Source organism: Salarias fasciatus, chromosome 2 (genome assembly GCF_902148845.1).
Source record: "Salarias fasciatus chromosome 2, fSalaFa1.1, whole genome shotgun sequence".
Classification (NCBI taxonomy): Eukaryota; Metazoa; Chordata; class Actinopteri; order Blenniiformes; family Blenniidae; genus Salarias; species Salarias fasciatus.
Genome location: NC_043746.1, coordinates 17,238,013 through 17,258,296, shown reverse-complemented (window position 1 = coordinate 17,258,296; position 20,284 = coordinate 17,238,013). Strand labels below are relative to the sequence as shown.

The window sequence follows — 20,284 nt, the reverse complement described above, 5'->3', positions numbered from 1 at the left end:
ATATCACAAACTATTTGAAAAGGTGCTTTATTTTAAGCATGAAACTTTGATTCCTGAGGATTTTTAAGTGAGAAATTGTGAAATATGTCGAAGTTTAGTCAGTACAATGTATTTACACGTAGTTTGTGTAAGCAACTGCTTTTTCATTAATTTTGAAGTAGAATATTGAATTATACTGAGATAGCAGTCTGGAGTATGTTTTTAAAATATGCCCAGTAGGGTTAAAACATTACTAATTACCGGTAATTAGTAATTTATTTGGTATTTTCTACTGATACTGTGTGCAATTAAATTGTAAAAATGTTACAACAGACATTTCTGGATTTTCTGTCCTCCAGTAATTTTAAAACTATTCATAGATCTCAACTTAGTAAAAATGCTGGTAGAAATTAAGAGTTTTTATAAAGGTAAATGTGCTGATTCAACTTTATTTATTCAACTTATTTTAGGTAAAAGTTAAAAAGTACAGGTTGTAAGATGAGCTGAAATCAAGTAAATTTATTTGTTTTAGCTTTATTGGTGCATGATGCTCTTTTACGAGGCATTACTGACCTTTTTGGTGCACAAACACATGACTGCATTTTAGCATCATGTGTGTCAGTTTGGATGAAGCAGCTCAGTCATCAGTACTGACATGAATCTTGTTTCTAGTCACAAACTTCACGATCTGATCGATTGATACAAGCAGGTGTGTAATAACCTGGCTGGGTAAATGGAAAATGTTTAAAATTGCTGATTTAACTGATTTCACTCTGAAGATTGCTACATGAACTCTCACTGTCAGCTGCTTTGATCCTCTCACTGTATCTCTGAATTTAGATGTGTACCAGGTGACTTTGATGAATGTAAGGAGGAGATGCAGATATTCGTGCTTGAATGTTGAGAGTAAAAGCAAAAACTGTTTATGAAGCACTGCCAGATGAACACTGAGCTGCTTGCCACCTCTGTTGGTTTCCTCATGTAATTGCTGGTATCAGGTCAGTTTTTCTGTTGTGGTTCAATGATGTGTTTCTAGTTTTTTTTTTTTCCCAGATATATTTTGTTATCTTTTTTTGCGAAAAGGTAACAGGCTAAGATGAAGCTTAATGTCCTCTAAAGTTAAATGCAATATTTTTCATCCATTCATTGATCTTCGATACTTTAATTCAAGCTTTATGCATAAACATATTGGAGTATCTCTCATTGTGTCTCTGGGTGAAGCCTTTTAAATTTCCTTTTTTTATTTTTTGCAGTGCAGGTTTGTTTTCTTCTCATCCTGCAGATTCCATCGCGGGCGCCTCTTATGAAATGTGCGAGAGCATTAAAGGTCTGGCAGATTTCAGATCAGTGTGTCATCTCGGTGGTCCAATAGCATGTCTGCTCTGATCTTGGCTGAGACGCTTTCTTTCGTGGGGACGGCGAGTCCCGAGGGGCATCCGGGGGAAAAAAAAGGCAAATCTGGACCCTCGACAGGAGGCAGATTGATTTGGCAATCGCCAAAGTGCTACAAACGTTTAAAACAATGCCCTGTTTTTTCCTCAGTTGTTTGGCGCTAAATACATCAGCATATGGATAAATGTGCTCATGTATTCATAACTATCAGAGGGAAACTAGAGGCACGGCTCGTGTTTTTGTTGCCTCGCCTGTTGTCCTACTTTTTGTAATTCTTCATCACTTTCAACACCTACACTTATTGTGAGCCAGAACTCGGGCGAGGGTAGTGAATGGAGATATGCGAGCGTGTGGGCGTTCCCGATGAGAGCTTATAGAAGAGCATGAAAGCTCAACCATGACAGGACACTGGCGAGGAATACCGCCCATTGGCCCTTGGCTCAAAGTCAGCATCGTTACAGTCGTGTTTTAATTTGCACAGTAATTTTATCTCAGTCTCATTTGTGGAAACGTCATCTGCAGCGATACAGGCTCAAGGAGTTGAAGCCAGGTAAATGAAATGAAAACACACTTTTTTTCTCTTTTAATTGCATTCAAAGGTTTGAAGTATGGTTGCGGCCTGTTGGTGATCGCAGCGTCTTTGCAGCAGTTGAATTTGACTCTCAGATGGTTATGTTCAGAGCATTTTTCATGTTTCCCTGATCTTGTGAAGCATTTCGAATGGCCTTGTGTCTGATTTATCCCATGCTGATATTTTGCGAGCTGTTTCAGGATGCTTGTTTAAGAGTCCCAGTTTCCAGCATGTTGGATTTAAGCAGTTGAACAAAATGATTCCCATCACAGAAAAACTCCAGGAACTCAGAGTTTTTGTGAAAACACATCATGCTTTTTCTGTTGTATTTCCAGTATTCAGTATTAAAGCATGCACATACAGTGAGGTCTGAAATTGTCATCAGAAATTGAAGAAACGACACCTTATTAGAAGCACAGAAAAGCTGTGTTGGATGGAAAAGCTGCAAACTGACAGAAAAATCTGACTTAGTTAAATCTATGGAAATTTTGCAGCACTTCCGTCCATCAAAAAGGAAGATAGCAGTCCTGTTTATGTCCGGTTAAATCATTTTAGATTACACTCAGTAGCATAAATGCAGGCAAAATAAAGAAAAAAAAGGGGTTTTCAGGTTCAGTAAGAAGCTGTGGAGCAGTGAGGATGATCAAGAAAAATACTTTCTGGATGTTTTCCTACCAGAGCCGTGCAGGCTCAGTAAATTACAATAGTATGTCATTTGTTATACTTCTAAATAAACACTACATATAAAATTTCAGTTAGAAAACTCACTTGACTCGGTGGCGGTCCCGTTCGCCATCAGTCAGCTTAGAATAGTAGCGAGTTTTCTTTAGCATAAATGAGCCCATGAAAAGGAAAATAGTCTTTTAGTGTGTTGTTCACTCCAGATAAAATAAAGTTTCACATGCATATTTTTAAAATCAGCTATACCTCTAAGTAAACTCCACTTTCTTCTGCTTTCTGTTTTTCTTCTGCTCCCTCCTCATTTGCACAAGTGTCTGTTCTGATCACTGACTGGTCAGATATTGACTCTCAATCGTTTTAGTAGTGTGATCTGTGATAGTTGTAGACATTTTACCTGAAAACTTGAACTTGCATGTGTGTGGTGACTCTTTAAGTGTGCGATCTGAGCCTATTAAAGGTGCAGCAACTCTCCTTTGTGGTGTATATTGAGCAGCATCTGTTGGTAAAATGATGCGAGTCTCTTGTTTGGTGTGTATAAAGAGGCGGTTGAAGCTTGATAAAATATATTAACTTGTTCATTTTGAGTGAATTTGCTAGAACACGGTGAAATTAGCTTCAGGATTGCAATGTAACACTGTGCTGCATGGTATGGATATGTCAGTTTGAAAACATATTCAAATTTATTTGATTTGTCTCAGCCAAAAAATAAAACTCAGCGGCCTTCAGTGTGAACTTTAAACAGCTCTCTCGACCTTATGACCTTTTGAACATTATGTATCGTTAAGTTGTTAACTCGCGCACCCTCTGGAGCACGCCCACATTCGGTTGCCTGTAGTCGCTGCTCGCCGATATGGAAACGCGGCGAGCGATTTTGTGGACGTCTGCATCCGAGACGTCTCACCGTGTCGTGTCGGGCCGTTACCTCAGCAACCTTGTAGCTCCAGAGAAACCAGCATCCACACACACAAATGAGCGGAGACAGGCGAATTAATTTAGCAAAATAAATGAGATTAAAGAACAGATTCACATCGGAATAACACACTCTCCTTTGCAGAGCGATGGCGTTAGAGCATCAAAATGGCAGCGCCGGGGCGTGTGTGTGCGGCAGCGGCGCTCCGTCACCGGTACTTAACCGAGGATCCAAAACACCAGAGAGGAACAGGCTTTGCAGCTCGTTCAGCTTAGCAACAAAGGGTAGCAACTCGCCGGCGTGCTGCAGTGACCTCTGATGCAGGGGAAGACGCGGCGGTGGGATTATGTGAAACATACTGATGGCACTCGCTCGTGACGGGTCGACTCCCGGCCTCGCCGCTGCACGCGTGGTAACTTACAGAGGAGCTGTTGCTGCGTGGAGCGAGATTTCAATTACCAACACCGTGACTGCCATGATAGTGTATCGCGATTAAAAAAAGAAAAAAAAAATGGTGATAATTGAGTGTTTGTGTTTTTAGCACAACAGTCGGTTGTTGCCGTGAGTAGGAGCACCTGTCATTTTGTCACCCTGCTCTTGAGCAGCAACATTTGAGAGGCAGCGATGAGTCAATCGGATGCGTCTCCTCCGAGGCTGCTTCTCAAGACTTTACGGCACAGGATCACACCGAACCGCCGAATTCTGCTAGTTTTGAACATGGCAGGGTTTTTTGACTTTTGATCTCACCAATAATGTGATGTTTGAGTCAAATTCCTGAGAGCTTGTGACGTGAGCGTTTCTCGTTGCTTTGATATTTACTTTTAAATAATTTTCAAGAAAGAAGAGCAGCTCTGGTTGAGAACTGGATCTGTTTTGGTTAGAGTGAATATTATTTCATTTAAAGTCACATATTTCATTTGTAAGAGATCATAAGACATTCTTGAAAATTAAATTAAATAGATTTAAATTAGATTTTTATTAGTTCCATCCAGGGACTAATAAATCTGCGGTTTCACAGCAGTAAGGAGCAGATACTGAGGCACAGAAGAGGAAGGGTAAAAAAGAATAATAAAGAATAGGCAAGGATAGTTTAAGAGCAAACCCAACAAAATGACATAGTGGACAAGTGCAATTTCCTGTCTGAAGGAGCATTTTAGATTTCATCTGCCCTTATTTGGAAAATGATACAACTCCAGAAATTCAATTAAAAAGATATTTTCCAGATATATTCATAAAACACGAGGGGGAAAATTATAGTCACATTTTTGCTTGCATTAGGAATGGTTAAAACAATCTGAACTTGTTTTAGAAATAGAAATCAAAGTACAATTCCTACCGACCTTCATATTTCATCTTTTTTGTTCTAACTGAACTGCTGTGCAGAAAAACAGGACACTACCTGATCAGATTGCATCGGTGGTCATCATATCATATTTGAAGAATTAGCAGCTGCAAGATTATGACAAATTATTTCTGTAGCATCAGTAACATATTTGAGTACTCGATGCCTAATGCAAAGCAAATAATCTGATTAGAAACATGCATAAGTGTTCTCTGGCTGCTGCATTACTAAAACATGCTTTTGAAGCTAATGGGTGTGTGTGTGTGTCCTGTGATGGACTGTTGACCTGTTCATAGTGTATCCTGAATTCATCCATAATCAACTGAGATCTTCTCCAGTAAAGACGGAGCGTAACGTCATCGGTGAAGCGTTTGGCGCGCTCACGCGTTCTACAGCTTCAGTTCCAAAATGGCCGAAACGGCGCACTTCAGCCGCCGCTCGGTCATGTTGTCGTTTGACAGTTTTGACACGTTGACTCATCACTGAAGGAAAAAAGCGCAGGTGTTGCCACGGTAACAACATTAACAATGGTCCCCACTCAGCCATGACACCGTGACAGTGAGCCAGCATGAACAATGGACTTTATTAATGTGATTATTTACAAGCTGTGCTTTCCCCACTGTGGCATGTCAGGATGCACAGTCACACACACTCGCGCGCACACACACACACACACAGCCTGTGGGGTTTGAACCTGAGCAGTGGTCGGGAGCCTCGTCGAAGGCCTTCTGGAGCAACTCTGTGATGAATATTTGTTACACTAAGTACTTTCCCCTCTGTGGCTGCACTTGTGAAGGTCAAACTAGCCGGCTCTCATTTGGAGCTGCTCAGCATGACAGAGAGGTAAGCCGGAGCATGCTTTTGTAATATTACATAAAGATGAGGAGGGAGAGCCGCTGACAGCTGTGACGAGCTATTAATTATAGTTTCATAGATGTGCGTCGGTGGTGTGTGTGTTGGACGGTGGGTGCAACACAGTCAAAATGCTCAATCACAGCCATCAAATCAGAAAACTCTGAGCTTTAACGGGGCTGTTTTATTGGTGGATTGATTAATTTCTTTACTGAAATGACATGCCTGAATTCAGCAGACGTTGTTAAGGAGAGACGCTGACCTGTACCGCTCCGGGCTCTTTACATGTATTACCTCTCGTTTTTCCGTCTCTTTGTCGCCGACGTCGAGTTTTGACGGCGTCTGTGAGCGAAACGTCTCTCGCTGTCATGTGTTCATACCTCTGTGATCCATCTGTCACCCTCCTCCTTTACCTTGCTCCTCGCCTTCCCTCTTCCCTCCGGCGCTTGGGGATACAGCGTGAATGAGATGCCGTGTGCATGGTAATCGAGTAGATATTGATTGGACTGCAGCGTGGCCGACGAGAGGCCAATGAGAGGATCAGAGCAGCGCCGCTCGCCACATCTCCCATCCCACATTCTGCTGGAAAACATGGACGCGGTACCGCTAGAGGCTGCCACATTTTTAGATAACATAAGCACGTCAAAGCGTGCCTCGCTTTTCCTGTTTGCTCGTAGCGCTGACTTTCGGCCCGGGAAGAGCCTCCTTCAGCATCGGCCGTATCATTTGACTGACTGGGCGCGTCATCTGAGCGGGGTTGACTGTCATATTTCACCGCGATGTCACCGCCGGAGACTGAGCTCCCCTGTCACTGTGCTTTGGTGAGGGAGGAACTGATATGGAAGTGTTTGCAAAGGGAGAAGAGGTTATTGCCCTGTCAGCGTGCCGCCGCCGCGCACACGCCGAACCCCTCTTGTTTTCCTTCTCCGCTCTACCTACGAGGAAGACGCAGGTCTGAAAACACAAACGGTGACGCTGACCGTCCGAGAGGGGAAGCCAGGGATGTGACGTTAATCGTCAGAAGGGACGAAACACTGAACCTTTTCATCGTCTTTAAAATGCTCTAATTTGAAATGACTTTCCACAGCAGTCGTACCATAAAAGACAGACTGTCTCTAAACCAATTTAAACCAATAAATTAGACAGCAACACATTTCACACTTTCAGTTTGTAACTCTGCAGGGCCGATGTGAACCTTCCCTAAAAGACAGTTAATTTAGGTTAACATGAAGCTTCAAAACAAGTGGAAAGGTGTTGAAATGCCACCCTCTTAAATCAGCATTTGTTATTTTTCATTTTCGGTTGTGTACAGAATAAAGCAGCCAGATATGTGTTAATTAACTTTGTAGCTTAATTCATTAATTAATTAGCTGGTAGGTGTACTTGTTGTCACAGTAAAGTAACATCAGTTAGCTCACCTAAGCTAAACTAAATGAAGAAATTACATGTGTTGCCTGAAGTCTTGCTCCTTTTTCAAATAGTAAACTACATTTTATTGATAAATGGCATCGACCAATTAAAAGGACTTGTTTTCTGATGACTGTGTGCATCAAATATTTTCAGATTGAGATTCCCTGAAACACAGAAGGAGATAATGGAAACTCACAGACGTCAGCCTTCTTAGTGTTGATGCTGCTATATGTGTGTGTTTTTTGTCAGCCGTGTGTGCATCCAGCCTATGGACAGGCACAGCCGCATAAACTGCAGTGAGGTAACAGTGAGAGCCCTGAGAGGTGAAGCAAGGGGAGGTGGCTTTCCTCGCTCGCTGGCCAATACTGTGCAGGCACCAGTTGCCATGGGAACACATTGATTATTTAACAATTTGGATGAAGCTTGTGCCCTGCGCTTGCCAAGGTTCGCTGGGAGTCTTTGTAGCTTTACTGTCCTGAGGGTCTGCAGCCAAGCGAGTGCTGCGTGGTGCAGTGCCACCAGCACATGATGCACATTCACCGAGAGGCTGAGAGACAGACGCACTCGCAGTCTCAACAGACAGGAGAGCAGGACGATGGAGTGATGAATAAGAAGCCCTCATGAACCCACGGGCGAGGGAACGAAAGCCCTGCAAGGTTTCCACCACTCGCGGCGGTCAGAGGAGGCTTGTTGAAATCGTCTCACGCTGGGTTTGCAGTCTGGACTCATTGTCATAGTTTAGTGAGTCCAGTTTGCTCACTTGTTTCCTCTTCTCAGCCCGTTTGTAGAGTCGACAGTATAGTGTGATAAAGCTTCCCTGAATTAAACTTGATGTTGGACGAACACAGAAGAGCATTTCTGCCACATCTGACACACACTAAATACCCATTATGTTTTTGAGTTCCTGAAAAGGCCAGCTTCATTTTATTCATTAGTGAAGAGTTCTTCATTTTCAGTGTCTGCAACTTTCATGTTTTTAGACGTCCAAGTCTCCAACCTGATGGAAATGTAGAGGTGTGTGTGTGTGTGTGCACCAGGTTGTTACATTTCCAGCTTATTGTGCTTTTGTTGTATTCCTCTTGTTGTTTGATCAAATTAATCAGAAATCCAGTTCAAGACGTTGTCTTCAGAATCCTGGAATTAATTGAAAAGTATTTGTACTGATGTTTCTTTTCTCTCATTTTTAGCTTGTCGTCAGGAAAATCTAACTGTCCGTTGTTCACAAATTAACATTGATATTTGAGGTTTGAAAACATTTACATTCACATTATCTTTATTTAAGAAGGTCTTTGAGAACTTAATTGTCTTTGATACGAGAGCGATTTCAAGTGCACAGAGGATTATTATTTCTCTTTTTTGACAGCACTTTACTAAAGTTAGGGTTAGGGTCTTGAGGGTGCCGGAGCCGATCCAGATGGATGGAGACGGATCACCTGTCTATCTCTCACACACACACACACACACACACACACGCACAGACACACACACGCAGGTTAATACCTGTGGAGGCAAACCTTGCAGAAAACAAAACCTCACAGATTCAAACCAGGTGTCTTCTCCCAGTGAGGCGAACATGCTGGTACTGTTTCACCAGACCACTCTTTCCTTTGAACAAACTAACTGGACAACTAGCATCGCACTGTTCACCTTTGATGTCAGTGAATACTCAGTGATTCAGGCAGTTATTATTAACTGGGTTGTCAAAAGTAGAACTCGAGTAGAAACACAGCTCCTGTGAAAGAAAGTACTTTAGTAGAAATAACAATTCATCTAGTGAAAACGAATATCTCAAATCTAAATATAAAGTCAACTCAAACTTTATATAGCACTGTGAATCATGTCACGACATTCAGTCATTGAATTAACATCGTTTGTTGTTTATTGTTGTTTAGGGATCCCCATTAGCCTCCACCGTGGTGGTTGCTTGTCTTCCTGGGGTCCCAATTAAAAACCATTAACAAAAAATTACAGTAAAAGAAAAGTTAAAAGAAAAGTTTACAAAAACTCTTTAGCCCAACTCAATCAGCATGTTACTCACCAGAAATCTGACAGATTTTTTAAATGCTTGTGACTTGGAGTCTCTAATTCTATGAGGTAGTTTGTTCCATAGCCGAGAAGCCCTGTATAAAGATGACTTCTGCAAAAAAACAGGTTCTAGGGCGGTCAACAAAATACCACAGAAAAGTTACCACAGGGATGACTGGCTTGTGGCGGCCAAGCGTTCATAGCGACGTCGCTTTTTGATCCTTCGGTGTCGGCTCTTCCTATCATTGTGAAGCAGAATTCACCAAGCGTTGGATTGTTCACCCACTAGTAGGGAACGTGAGCTGGGATTAACATGATTATTCTTTTTCCAACAACTGCAGCTTTAGTATGAATAGCTTACCTCTCAAGGTAGATCATTTGTTTGGAAGAATTTAATGTGAAGCACGGTCACATGCAAATTCTTTATTACTTGATGCTCTGTTATTAACACTAGGAAAGAGATCGTTTCAGTATTGGAAAGTCAGTGAACATATTTATGGAAATATCTGTTGACAGTTTTTAGTGATCAGTTTAATGAAAAGTACAATTTTTTTTATATTTTCCACTTTGGAGATATTTTCAACGAAGTCAGTAATTCTGGTATTTTCAAGTCACGTTGTTTGTACTGTGAACTATTTTTAGAACAGGCTCTGCGGTCGACCAGGAGCTCACAGGCTCCATGATGGGTGATCCTGGTCCAAAGCCAGGTCCTGGTATCGCATTGAAATCATGCTTATTTCATGAAGGGTGATGAAGTGTTTTCACTACAAATAAATGAAATTATACTTGGAACAGTTTGGAGTTTTTTATTATAAAATCGTACTTCATAATGTTGACTTTATAAGTTCATACATAATATTTTCGAATATGAAAAACAGAATCAAAGGTAGTATCGAATACAGAGATCAATGAACAATGAGTGGATCGCAGCCATCTGTAAATGTGCCTCCCGTCTCAAAAGCAGCACGATATTATGACAGAAGTAAAGCCCTGCAGGTTGAAATGTGGCCTCTTTACCCCTCGTCCTCCTGCCTGTAAGGGAAAGAGCTGAACCCAAAGCTTTGCTTTTGTTGACATTGAATGCACCGTGTTGTGACCACATGCAGAGAAACCACCAAATTAACTTTCACTTCCTGGTATTTCAATCCGGACACTGATCCCATGTCTGTTCATCAGATCCTGTACACATTTTTTTGGACAACTAGCAAGTTTTTCACTGTTTCTTTTGGCTCTTTGTAAGAATTGACTTTAGTGTTGTCACTTATTAGGAACCTTGTCTTTTCGGTGCAGAGGCATACTAATGTCCATTTCCCACCGCGTGGCCATCTGTTGCTGTCTTGTTTGTAATTTGGTTGTATTCAAGCCCGATTCAAGTGTTTAGTTCTGGTATTTTGAAGCTTTAGTGTGATTGAAGTCAAGGTCTCCGGGCTCAAGTCTGCAGCGCTGGCACTGTAACACGCCTGTAATCTTTCACTGCCTCACCAATCCCATCTCTTGAAGTTCCCTGACCCATTTTCACCTGCAACACACTGACAGACATTCGCATCTCCTCCTGGGCTGACAACAGTCATCAGCAGTCAGCTGCTTTCCTGTCTTCCCCTCTGCAAACTTCAACTTTACTTACCGTGGTTGTAAAATCCACACGCTTCACGTCAGCGCGTGTGTCCTCTGTGGAGACACCAGAGTGGGCAGAAGTGCTCAGTCTTTGCTTAAATAAAAGTGTTCAAATTTTTGAAATAAGAGTAAAAGGCTATCATAAAATAAATACTTCAGGAGGAAGTACAGATACTTTCCTTGCCGCTTTATATTGAGTTGTGGACTCTGGTGGTGTGACCATCTGACTGTTTCCGATACGTGATGTGGACAGAGATGTGTGGCTTCCCCCCAGTTTAAAAGAGATTAAGGTAATCCAAGCTAATCCAAGTTACCTGGGCTAAATGTTAAACAAGCCCATGTTGAGATTACTTGTGCTAAGATTATCGTCCAGCATTCCTTTTTTTTTTTTTTCGTTTATCTGAGTTTCAGATGGAGGGATTAAGCAGCAATCCCAGGCCAGGATAATATTGCTGTTTTCTATTGCTGATGGGTTTATTGTCTTTCATCTGGACTTGTATGTATAGTTATCCCATCACGCCGCATTGGCTCACTGTGATACTTCCGATAAGCGCTGCAGGCATTAAACTGTAACAGGTGTGTTTTGTCACATGCGGTCTCAGTAGTGGATTCAGCCGCTCAGCCTGCCGTTCACCGGGGGACCGCGGCGGCTGCTGTATTCCCCAGCGCTGCCCTCGGGCTCTGTTTCATCACTTCTTGCTGTATTGAGTTTGGTTTCATGGTTTTCGTTCACAAGAGACCACCGCCACAGAGGCCACTGTGAGCTTCTTACACCTGTCTCTCTAAAGAAGTGTCCATTAAATTCTTGCCGGGATCACGGCCGTACGCGACGGAGTCGGGGAGGGGCCGAAGATGAAAGGAGGGGAAAACTGCAAAGCTTTTCATGTGAAATGTGCAAACACAAGCACAGACAAGAGCATCTGTTAGTCCATATGCAGATTACAACCAAGGCCCGATTGTGCTGACTGGGGGGGAGGAGGCGCAGCCACAGCTGTCCGGAGTCACAGCCCATCACTACTGAGTGGAGCAGGTCAAATCTACAGCTTCGGCTCATCAGGAGAACAACCTTCATCACACCGAGGAGTGGGAACCATCATTGTGGGGGGGGGGGGTTCGGCTCGGCCGACGATTTTCTGATCAAAAGATCAAATGTTTATCAGACTGTGATTTAAGCCCCTGGTTTGCTGTCACGGAGGTGTTGGCGCCACATGCTGCTTGATTGAAAACCCTTAAAGAGATTATTCTAATACATATCGGGTGACTTAATCCTGCAGTAAATATTGCATCTTCAAAGACTTGAAAGTAAAATGAACAGTACTTAAAACAGCTGAGTATTATTCTCTCACTTTGTGAAATATGGTGATAAAAACTGTGATAATATAAATTTGTGAACAGTAACTTGGTAATACTAAGACATTTATTTGCCCATTCTTTCCATAACTTCCCATGATAATTAAGTGAAGATATTAGTGAATGTATATTTTATCAGCAAACTTCATTTATGTAAAGAGCGTAGTTATATCACCCCGCCCCTCAAAAAGAGTTTTATAACTTGCATAGTCCTCTCAAAGCTTTTCAGATAATTACATGTAGACATGTAGGTTAAGTTCAGCTTCTACTAGGTTATTATTCTAATTCAGCAAGATTGAATGGCCAAACATTTACTGCCTTAAAGTTTCAATTTCAGGAGCCACATCCTCGATATTACTAGATGTTACATCTGATCTTCTAATTCTAGAATATACACCTGATTAACTATATTGCTCTGATGTAAATCAACTTTTACAGACTTGTAATAGTCCTCTGTTTAGCTGTAGATAGTGTCAAAGGTTTGCCTTTCTTTTGTTTGTTTGAGCTTGTGTTTTATTGTAAAGGTAACCGACTTTACTCATATTTCACCCCTTTAACACCTGTGCTAATAGTGATAATCTCTAACAAAACTGCCAGTAAAATCCTTGAACAGACAGAAAATGTGGCAGGGACTTGGTACTGGCTCACATTTGTTTGTAATGAGGTGGACAGTGAGTCGAGATCAGCGTACATGTGCTGTTATTGTGAGCTGCAGTGGAGCCGAGCCGCTGTGGGCACAGTTACATGAGGAAATGTCATCGCAGCACAGTCTATATACAGAATTGCATCATTGGAAATATGTGCTGTGTGCGGACTCAGGAGTTGCCAGTGAGAATCAGCCTCAGTGAGACAGGCAGTGTGCTCATATCTATCAGTATGACAGAAGCAAGAGGCTAAGATTGAGCTTCAAGGATTATTTGGATCTCCATCAGCACAGGAGGCCTGAGCGCTTCCTCCCAGGATCATTTCTATCTATGTATTTATTGCACTGCATCTCATGAGTCCACACAAATCATTTACTGAAATAAACTCGTAAGCACAGACATGACCAGCTCCTCCAAACCGAGTTTGACCACATAAGTGGTCCAGAGATCCATAAAGACAAACAGCAGCATGGATTTCTCTGGAATAGACTGCCTTCTGAAAGGTGAAACTTGTATCCCTTTATTCATTTGTAACATCCATGAGAAACGGCGAGTGAGGAGAGGGAGGGCAGCGCTAGTGACTGACAGCTACTGATTTCCTCCTCAGCGTCGGGCCTTCGGAAGCGTAAGGTCCCCAGGCAGCCGTGTCAGCATCCCCTCACCCCCACAACCCGATCAGATCAATAGACAGCAGACAGTCAGTGCGCTGGACTGACGGATGGCCCTCAAGCTGCTCCGAAACTGAACCGCGGCGTTTTCACTCCAGCCTCCTTCCTTCTTTGGTCACTCTGCAGGACGGTGGTGGAGACAGAAAACAGCAGGTGGCGCAGTGGAGCTGGACTGGGGGATTAATTGATGTGTGAGCTTTATCGTGTTGGAATAACATTGGAATGACATTGCTTACACCAGGGGTGGGTAATTAATTTTCATGAGCAGTCCAGATGAAAACCGAGGACGAGAGTGGAGGGTCGAGTCATAATGGTCGATATGAATATATCTTTTATGAAGGCGCTACGTTACATAATTCCTGCTCTGCACGGGTCAAGCTCTCGTATTTCTTTTCATATTTTTTTCATGATAATACCGTTTCAAATTGCGTGTATTCAACACAGTCAACAGTCATGAACTACACACACACGCACGCACAAAAAAATGGAAACTATTCGTAATGTGTTCCTTAAATAGACTTTCCATTGGACGTTATTTCTCATTGACCTGTCAGAGTGTTGTTTAAAGGCAGCCAAAGGGCCGCATGTGGCTTACAGGGTGTTTATGCTCAGGTCTGGGTTAGACTTGCAGTTAATCTCTTATGGATAACCTCTAGATACCAACGAAAGAAATCAATGTGACATTGTATCTTTTGTTTGCTATGGTATTATTAAAATTAAAGCTTAGAATGAAACATATTAAGAAAAAAAGTTGATTACAACATTTATTTTCCCCATTCCTGTTGTCAGAAAATTTCAGAGGAGACACATTACACCTGAAAATTAGTCCTTATAGAGAAAAGAATAGTGAAAATATATTTTTCTGCAATACACAACTATTTCAAGCTTTCTCTGATATCGTTGTCGTAAAGTTGGTTAAATGTTTGACTCACATGTGTCTTATTTGGACTGACTGGTCACGTCCTCAGACGCCTCGTTTCCCCACCACCAAATACCAAACAGTGACCTTTTAATCTTGAAATCTACCATTTATGATTTTGAATGTCAGAGCGGTTGAAAATATGCTTCAGATTAATTTAGACATCACATTGAACTGATGTTTGTTTTTAATGTGGACGGATGTCAAAGACAGCTGCATTTCATTCAGATTAGTAAATTAGTTTTGCCTGTAACATCTGGAGAAGCTGGGAACAATAAAACAGTCACAAAATAAGAAATCACTTCCTCAGTTGACTAATAACCAAATATTAAACTATTATAACTATTAAAACCATAAAGTTACAATTATCATGACATGTAAACTGAATAAACAGGATGTTATAATTTAACGTTTTCATGAATGGCATTACAATAGTGCAGAGAACAACCTTTTAAATAGTGGAAGTAATACATCTTACTGTGATATGTAAATATAATCTCATTTTGAGTACTTCTGCTGGTGCACCGTGTAAATCTTTGCCTGCATCTACGTCAAGAATCTTTGGTCCAGCTTGCAATGAGCCCTCATATAGAGTTTTATATGATTTTTAATGTGATTTTGGACTCATGGGAGAGAAATGTCCCTTTCTTGTCTGAGATGGGACGTTGTAGTTGTGAATACAGGATGAAGGATCGCATTGTTTTGCTAGAATACGCCTTACCCGAGAGAGATGTTTTCATCATTCGCTTCTCGATCGATCATCCAGTGGTTTCTTCAGCTTGTCTGTTCTTAACTTTTTCAAATTTCTGTGTTGTGGCTGATATTTTAAGACATCCAACCATGAAATTCGGCTAGAATTTTCTTTAAAAAGCATACAGCTGATCGAACTGCATTTCTATATGAAAAAATAACAATGTGCACTGTGGCATTTCTTTCTATAACAAACTAAGTGCCTCCATTGTGTGTTGTTTACAGGAAAAAAAAAGAACTTTTAAATATTATTCCCTTCATGCATGCAGCATATGTTTGTACGCATACTTCCTCTCTCTTGCACTAGTTTTATGTGCGCAGCGAACATGTTCAATCACAGACCAAGGTGTGTCTGTGATTTTCAAAAGAAATACATCAATTAGTTGCACTGACTGGGGAAGAAATATAATGTGATTATAATCCCTGTTTTGGACTGGTGACCTTTTCCAAAGCGCTCCCTGCCTCTGCCCACAGTCTTGTGGGATGGGGCTCCATTCACAGTAAAATGGATAAAGCTCCATAGGTGATGTATGCATGAATGGATGCTATCATGAACAAAAATTGTCATGCATTTTCATAATTTAACAAATCCTGTAAAAGAATAGTCAGTCTCAAGGCTGTAATCTCCTATTTCTGATGAACGTTTAACGCAGTGGAGCCTGAAGATCAATGGTATCCATTATTGGCCTTTGTGCTCTGAGATTGAATCATTTGATGATGCTGTGACTGACGGTCATCGCAGCTTAATGTTAAACAGTTTCATGAAACTTTTTCACCGTTTTCCCAACACAGCTTGTCACAGCTTGTTGTACCTCTCCTCATCTTTACCTCTGAGAGAATCCGCCCTCCAAAAAAGACTTCTGATACCCACTCATGTTACTGAACTTTTGCCAAGTAGCTTAATTGACTGCAAAACGCGACTCTGAGTAACACTTGTTTTCCCAGGCTTGTGTTCCCCTGTCTCAGCATTTTGGGACGTGTCCCTGCCATGAAATTCATAATGAGCCAATATTTTGAATGGCGTTGGAGAGGGTCTTCTTAGCAAAGTCTCAAATGTTTTCTGTGTTGGATTTAAGTGTTCTTTTTTTGGGAAATACAAGTCATTGCATTGCATTCCATTGGTTTTTTTGGATCAAATTTTAACATGTTTTTTGAATGGTTGAGTGATATATTTAGGGGATAAAGTGGAATTATTATCAATTTCACCTTACGTGAACAAAGCCCAGTCTTATCATGGAACGTGGTTTTTCTGGATTGGTGTATTTCTGTAAATCCCATCACATGATCTCATTACTTGATCGTAAGAGTCGGGTGTATGCGACGCTCCGTGGTGTTGTTCATTTCTCCAGCGAGCTGAACGAGAGTGCGAGGAGATGTGGGACTGCGGCCGCGGCGTCCCGACAGCTTGAACACGAGTCGGTTTGTTTCATGAGGTGACCGCAGGGTGTCTGGCTGTGGCGGTTAATAAGTGGCAGTCTCTCTGCCCCACTCCTCATTCTCAGTCCTCATACCTTTCACCCCCCCTACACACACACACACACACACACACACACACACACACACACACACACACACACACACACACACACACACACACACACACACCGCCCACCCTCATCCCTCCTCCACAGAGACTCCCTCACTGTTCCTATGGCATCCGTTCACCAAGTGGCAGTGTGTGTGTCCGTGTGTGTGTGTGTGTGTACCGCATTACGTCTGCGTGCTGCAAGCCTCACACACTGAGATAATGTGTATCTCTTCATATTCACAGGCCAACCCTCCCCCCATCATTGTCAACGCAGACTCACTAGATGCAGGCCCTTATGTAAGTATCTGTTCTCGCTGTCTGTACAGTATATGTCCCTCTCATTCACACTTCCTCTGTGTCAGTGCATGAACACGTTCGTATGTTTGTGAGTGTGTGTGTGTGTGTGTGTGTGTGTGTGTGTATGTGAGGATAAAAAAGGCCTCCTCCTGGTAGCAACATGCTGTTTGCCATGTGGACCGACACACAATCATCCTCTTGACCCTGCCGGCTTGTGGGGGACTGTGCGTTCTGCGGTTGCACACGTAGTGTCACAGCGTATCTGCATTTTCAGCGAGAACAACACCTTCCGCTTGGAAGATTTTGTTGCGGTGTTATTAGTAGGTGAATCAATCGAAACCGGTGTTTTCTGTATTTTGTTGGTGATCCAGGTCCGCAGCTGTTTGTGGTCATTCTGCTCTTACGTCTTCACTGACTAGGAAAACTGGGCTGAAATGTTTTTGTGCTTCTCGTTTTCCTGTTAACTTTTTTTTTTTTCCCTCAAACGACTCCAGTCGTGCACTGTGACAGAACTAACCACTCTGCTTGTTTGTGTGTTTTTGTGCAGGTAAATGGAAGTGACGGGATGTACAAATATGAAGAGATCATTCTAGAGCGGGTGAGTTTTAAAAATTACTTGTATATTTCATTTTATTCTGCTCCACAATTGCACATTCCTCTTCACTGCAGTTTCTGCATGATGGATTTTCCCCCACTAGGTGGTAGTAAGCCGTTCAGTCTGAACTCACTGAGTTTTAGGAACATGAACACCAAAGATAAACCATAATCTAAATATACAAGAATCATACGTTGTTACATCCGTGCGTTCGGAGCGCCGTATGTTCGGCGTCTGACGCGAGTGTGAGCACAGAGTAAAACAACACAGCGGCATGGCTTTTTACATAATCTTGATGCACATGTCATCAGCAGACGCCAGAAATGTAAAGTGCTCTCCTGTTCAATTGTTCAGCAGGCACCGCTGCACTCGTCAGTGGCTATTCAGCTCGTAGTGGCACAGCTATATGTTTCCCTTTTCATTATTCCGCCCACATATAGATGCAGCTTCGAACCCTTGATAGAGGCGCACTATCTCTCCAGCCCCTCCACTCTTAAGTGGCGTTTCTGCATGCGGAAAGCTTAAATAAACTATGCAGAGTCACACTTTAAAAGGTCTGTGGGTGTGCAGCATTTGGTGGTACGGCCCAGTGTACTCCTCTCGGCTCCAGAGCCGCTCACTCGGAGGCCTCAGCCTCCCTCTGTCCTAATTTGTTGCGACTGTTGCTCATTAATTATAGAAAATAATAAACTGAAGTCTTTTCTCAGCTGTCTTGTTTGCTGCCTGTCTCTGTGGTCACGGCTGTCAGATGCAGCAGCGTGCCCAGACCCGCTGGATCCGAATGGGTCCTCTGTCATCTCAGGGACAGGGACGGCAGGAAGTGACAGTGTCTGTCTCCCGCGGAGAGCGAGGAGCATTGTGTCGATGCTTCAAAACCTCATCTTTACCTCGCATCATAAATCCTCTTTTCTGTGCACACAGACCTTTTGACACACACACAAACACACACACACACACACACACACACACACACCCTCTCTGTGGGTTGACAGGGATCCGTGTGGCATTTCCAATGAAGTGCCCTCTTCTAAATGGAATACGTGGCATTACCATTTGTCACATGCGAGGACACACACTTACACACACGTGTCCGTGAAAACAGACATCAGAAACGCCTGTAGAAATCCCTGCGGCACTTTGCATCCCTCACGTGACGCCAATATACTTAAGAGCCATATTGCACCGACCTTGAGCCCACATTGGGTCCATCACTTACGTCTAAGTGCATGAATGTGTGCGCTGTTGATTGTACTCCACTGAAAATGCCAATCATGACCTGTATTCAGGGAAACTCTGGCCTGGGCTTTAGCATCGCTGGAGGAATAGACAATCCTCACATTCCTGATGATCCGGGAATATTCATCACTAAAATTATCCCCGGAGGAGCGGCTGCCATGGATGGACGACTGGGGTAGGGTCCCGCTCCTTCTCTATGTTAAAAAATCTTCTCATCCTGCTCCTCTTCACCGCTTTCCTCTCGCTCTAGATTTTCTTCTGCTGCACCGTCTGTCCTCTCCTCTCTCTATTCTAACCTCTCCTCTCTCATCTTCAATCATCAACAACACCGTGTGCCGCCAGGCGATGCCGTGTGGGAAGCAGAGCTTCTGCAGCCCTCTGCCCCCAGGCTCTGTGTGCTTCCTCCAAATTATGATTCGCTGGAAAACCAGAGTCCTGAAACATGCAAAAATCATGATATGAAGTGCTTTTCTGTGTGCTTTGGAGATTTCGTGACGTCGGGCGACATGTTCAAACTTCTCCCTCCTCAGAGTGAACGACTGTGTGCTGCGCGTGAACGACGTGGACGTCTCGGAGGTGGTTCACAGCCGAGCGGTGGAGGCGCTAAAGGAGGCGGGGCCTGTCGTCCGGCTGCTGGTCCGACGGAGGCAGGCGCCGCCCGAGACCATTCTGGAGGTCAACCTGCTGAAAGGCCCCAAAGGTCAGAGAAGTGCAGATTCATCGGGAGTCATTTTGTAGCAGAGCTGGATCAAGGACTCACATCCCCCTACTGTAGTAGAAATACAGACACTTTGTATGAAATCAGAACGAATTCAACTTTTTGACTTAAGTGGAAGTGAGAGGCTCTGAAAAGTGCTGGAAAGTCATTGTAAAAAGAAATTTAGAACTTTTCTGATATAAAATGGCATCTGGCGCCTTTTACAGCTGCAGTAAAATGACTTGATATCAAATACTGTACGATGAAATCTGTCTGAGACTTTGACTCAGTTTCATCAACCTCTGTGCCTTCAGTACCGATCCTGTCTGATCGGCGTCAGCTGACATGTTCCATGACTCATCTCGGATGTCCAGGATTGTTTTCTAGCATCATGAAAATGTCCAGTTTTTATTGCTTTTCAAAGGAAATGTATTTCAAATTACCGTACTAATTTGTTTTGTGGAAAGTAATCCCCAAGAGGCTTCCTCATTCGGTGCTTCACTCACAAAGAGTCAGATAACAGAACAGCTGACATGCTGCTGCTTTTCAGGGGAACTGAACTAAAACTTCCCCATTTACTATTAGATTACTGACTTGTTTATCTATTAAACTAATGTACTAATTTAGAACATTCCTGGATGTTTATATGTTATATATTATTTCTGTCATTATTTTATTCTAGAGACTTTTAAAATATTTCTGTACCATTGATTATCAAAAAGAGAAAGCATGTTAAGTAACCTCTGAGATCTTCTGCTGACAAAGGGATATGTTTTTCTTATTAAATTAAATTATTTTTCTATACAGAGGAGAGATGCTTTTAA

At 42.5% G+C, this 20,284-nt stretch overlaps 1 protein-coding gene across 6 annotated transcripts in view; it reads left to right on the top strand.

Moving 5' to 3' along the window:
* dlg3 (discs, large homolog 3 (Drosophila)) overlaps positions 1-20,284 on the top strand; it is a 69,366-nt gene that overhangs the window by 16,839 nt on the left and 32,243 nt on the right. For 5 of the 6 annotated variants that reach the window (XM_030111454.1, XM_030111419.1, XM_030111411.1 and 2 more), the window contains exons 2-5: positions 16,879-16,932; positions 17,480-17,530; positions 18,814-18,938; positions 19,294-19,463. In XM_030111454.1, the coding sequence (XP_029967314.1) occupies positions 16,879-16,932; positions 17,480-17,530; positions 18,814-18,938; positions 19,294-19,463 (400 nt within the window). The remainder of the gene's footprint in view (positions 1-16,878; positions 16,933-17,479; positions 17,531-18,813; positions 18,939-19,293; positions 19,464-20,284) is intronic. The other variant, XM_030111445.1, reaches the window with a different exon arrangement.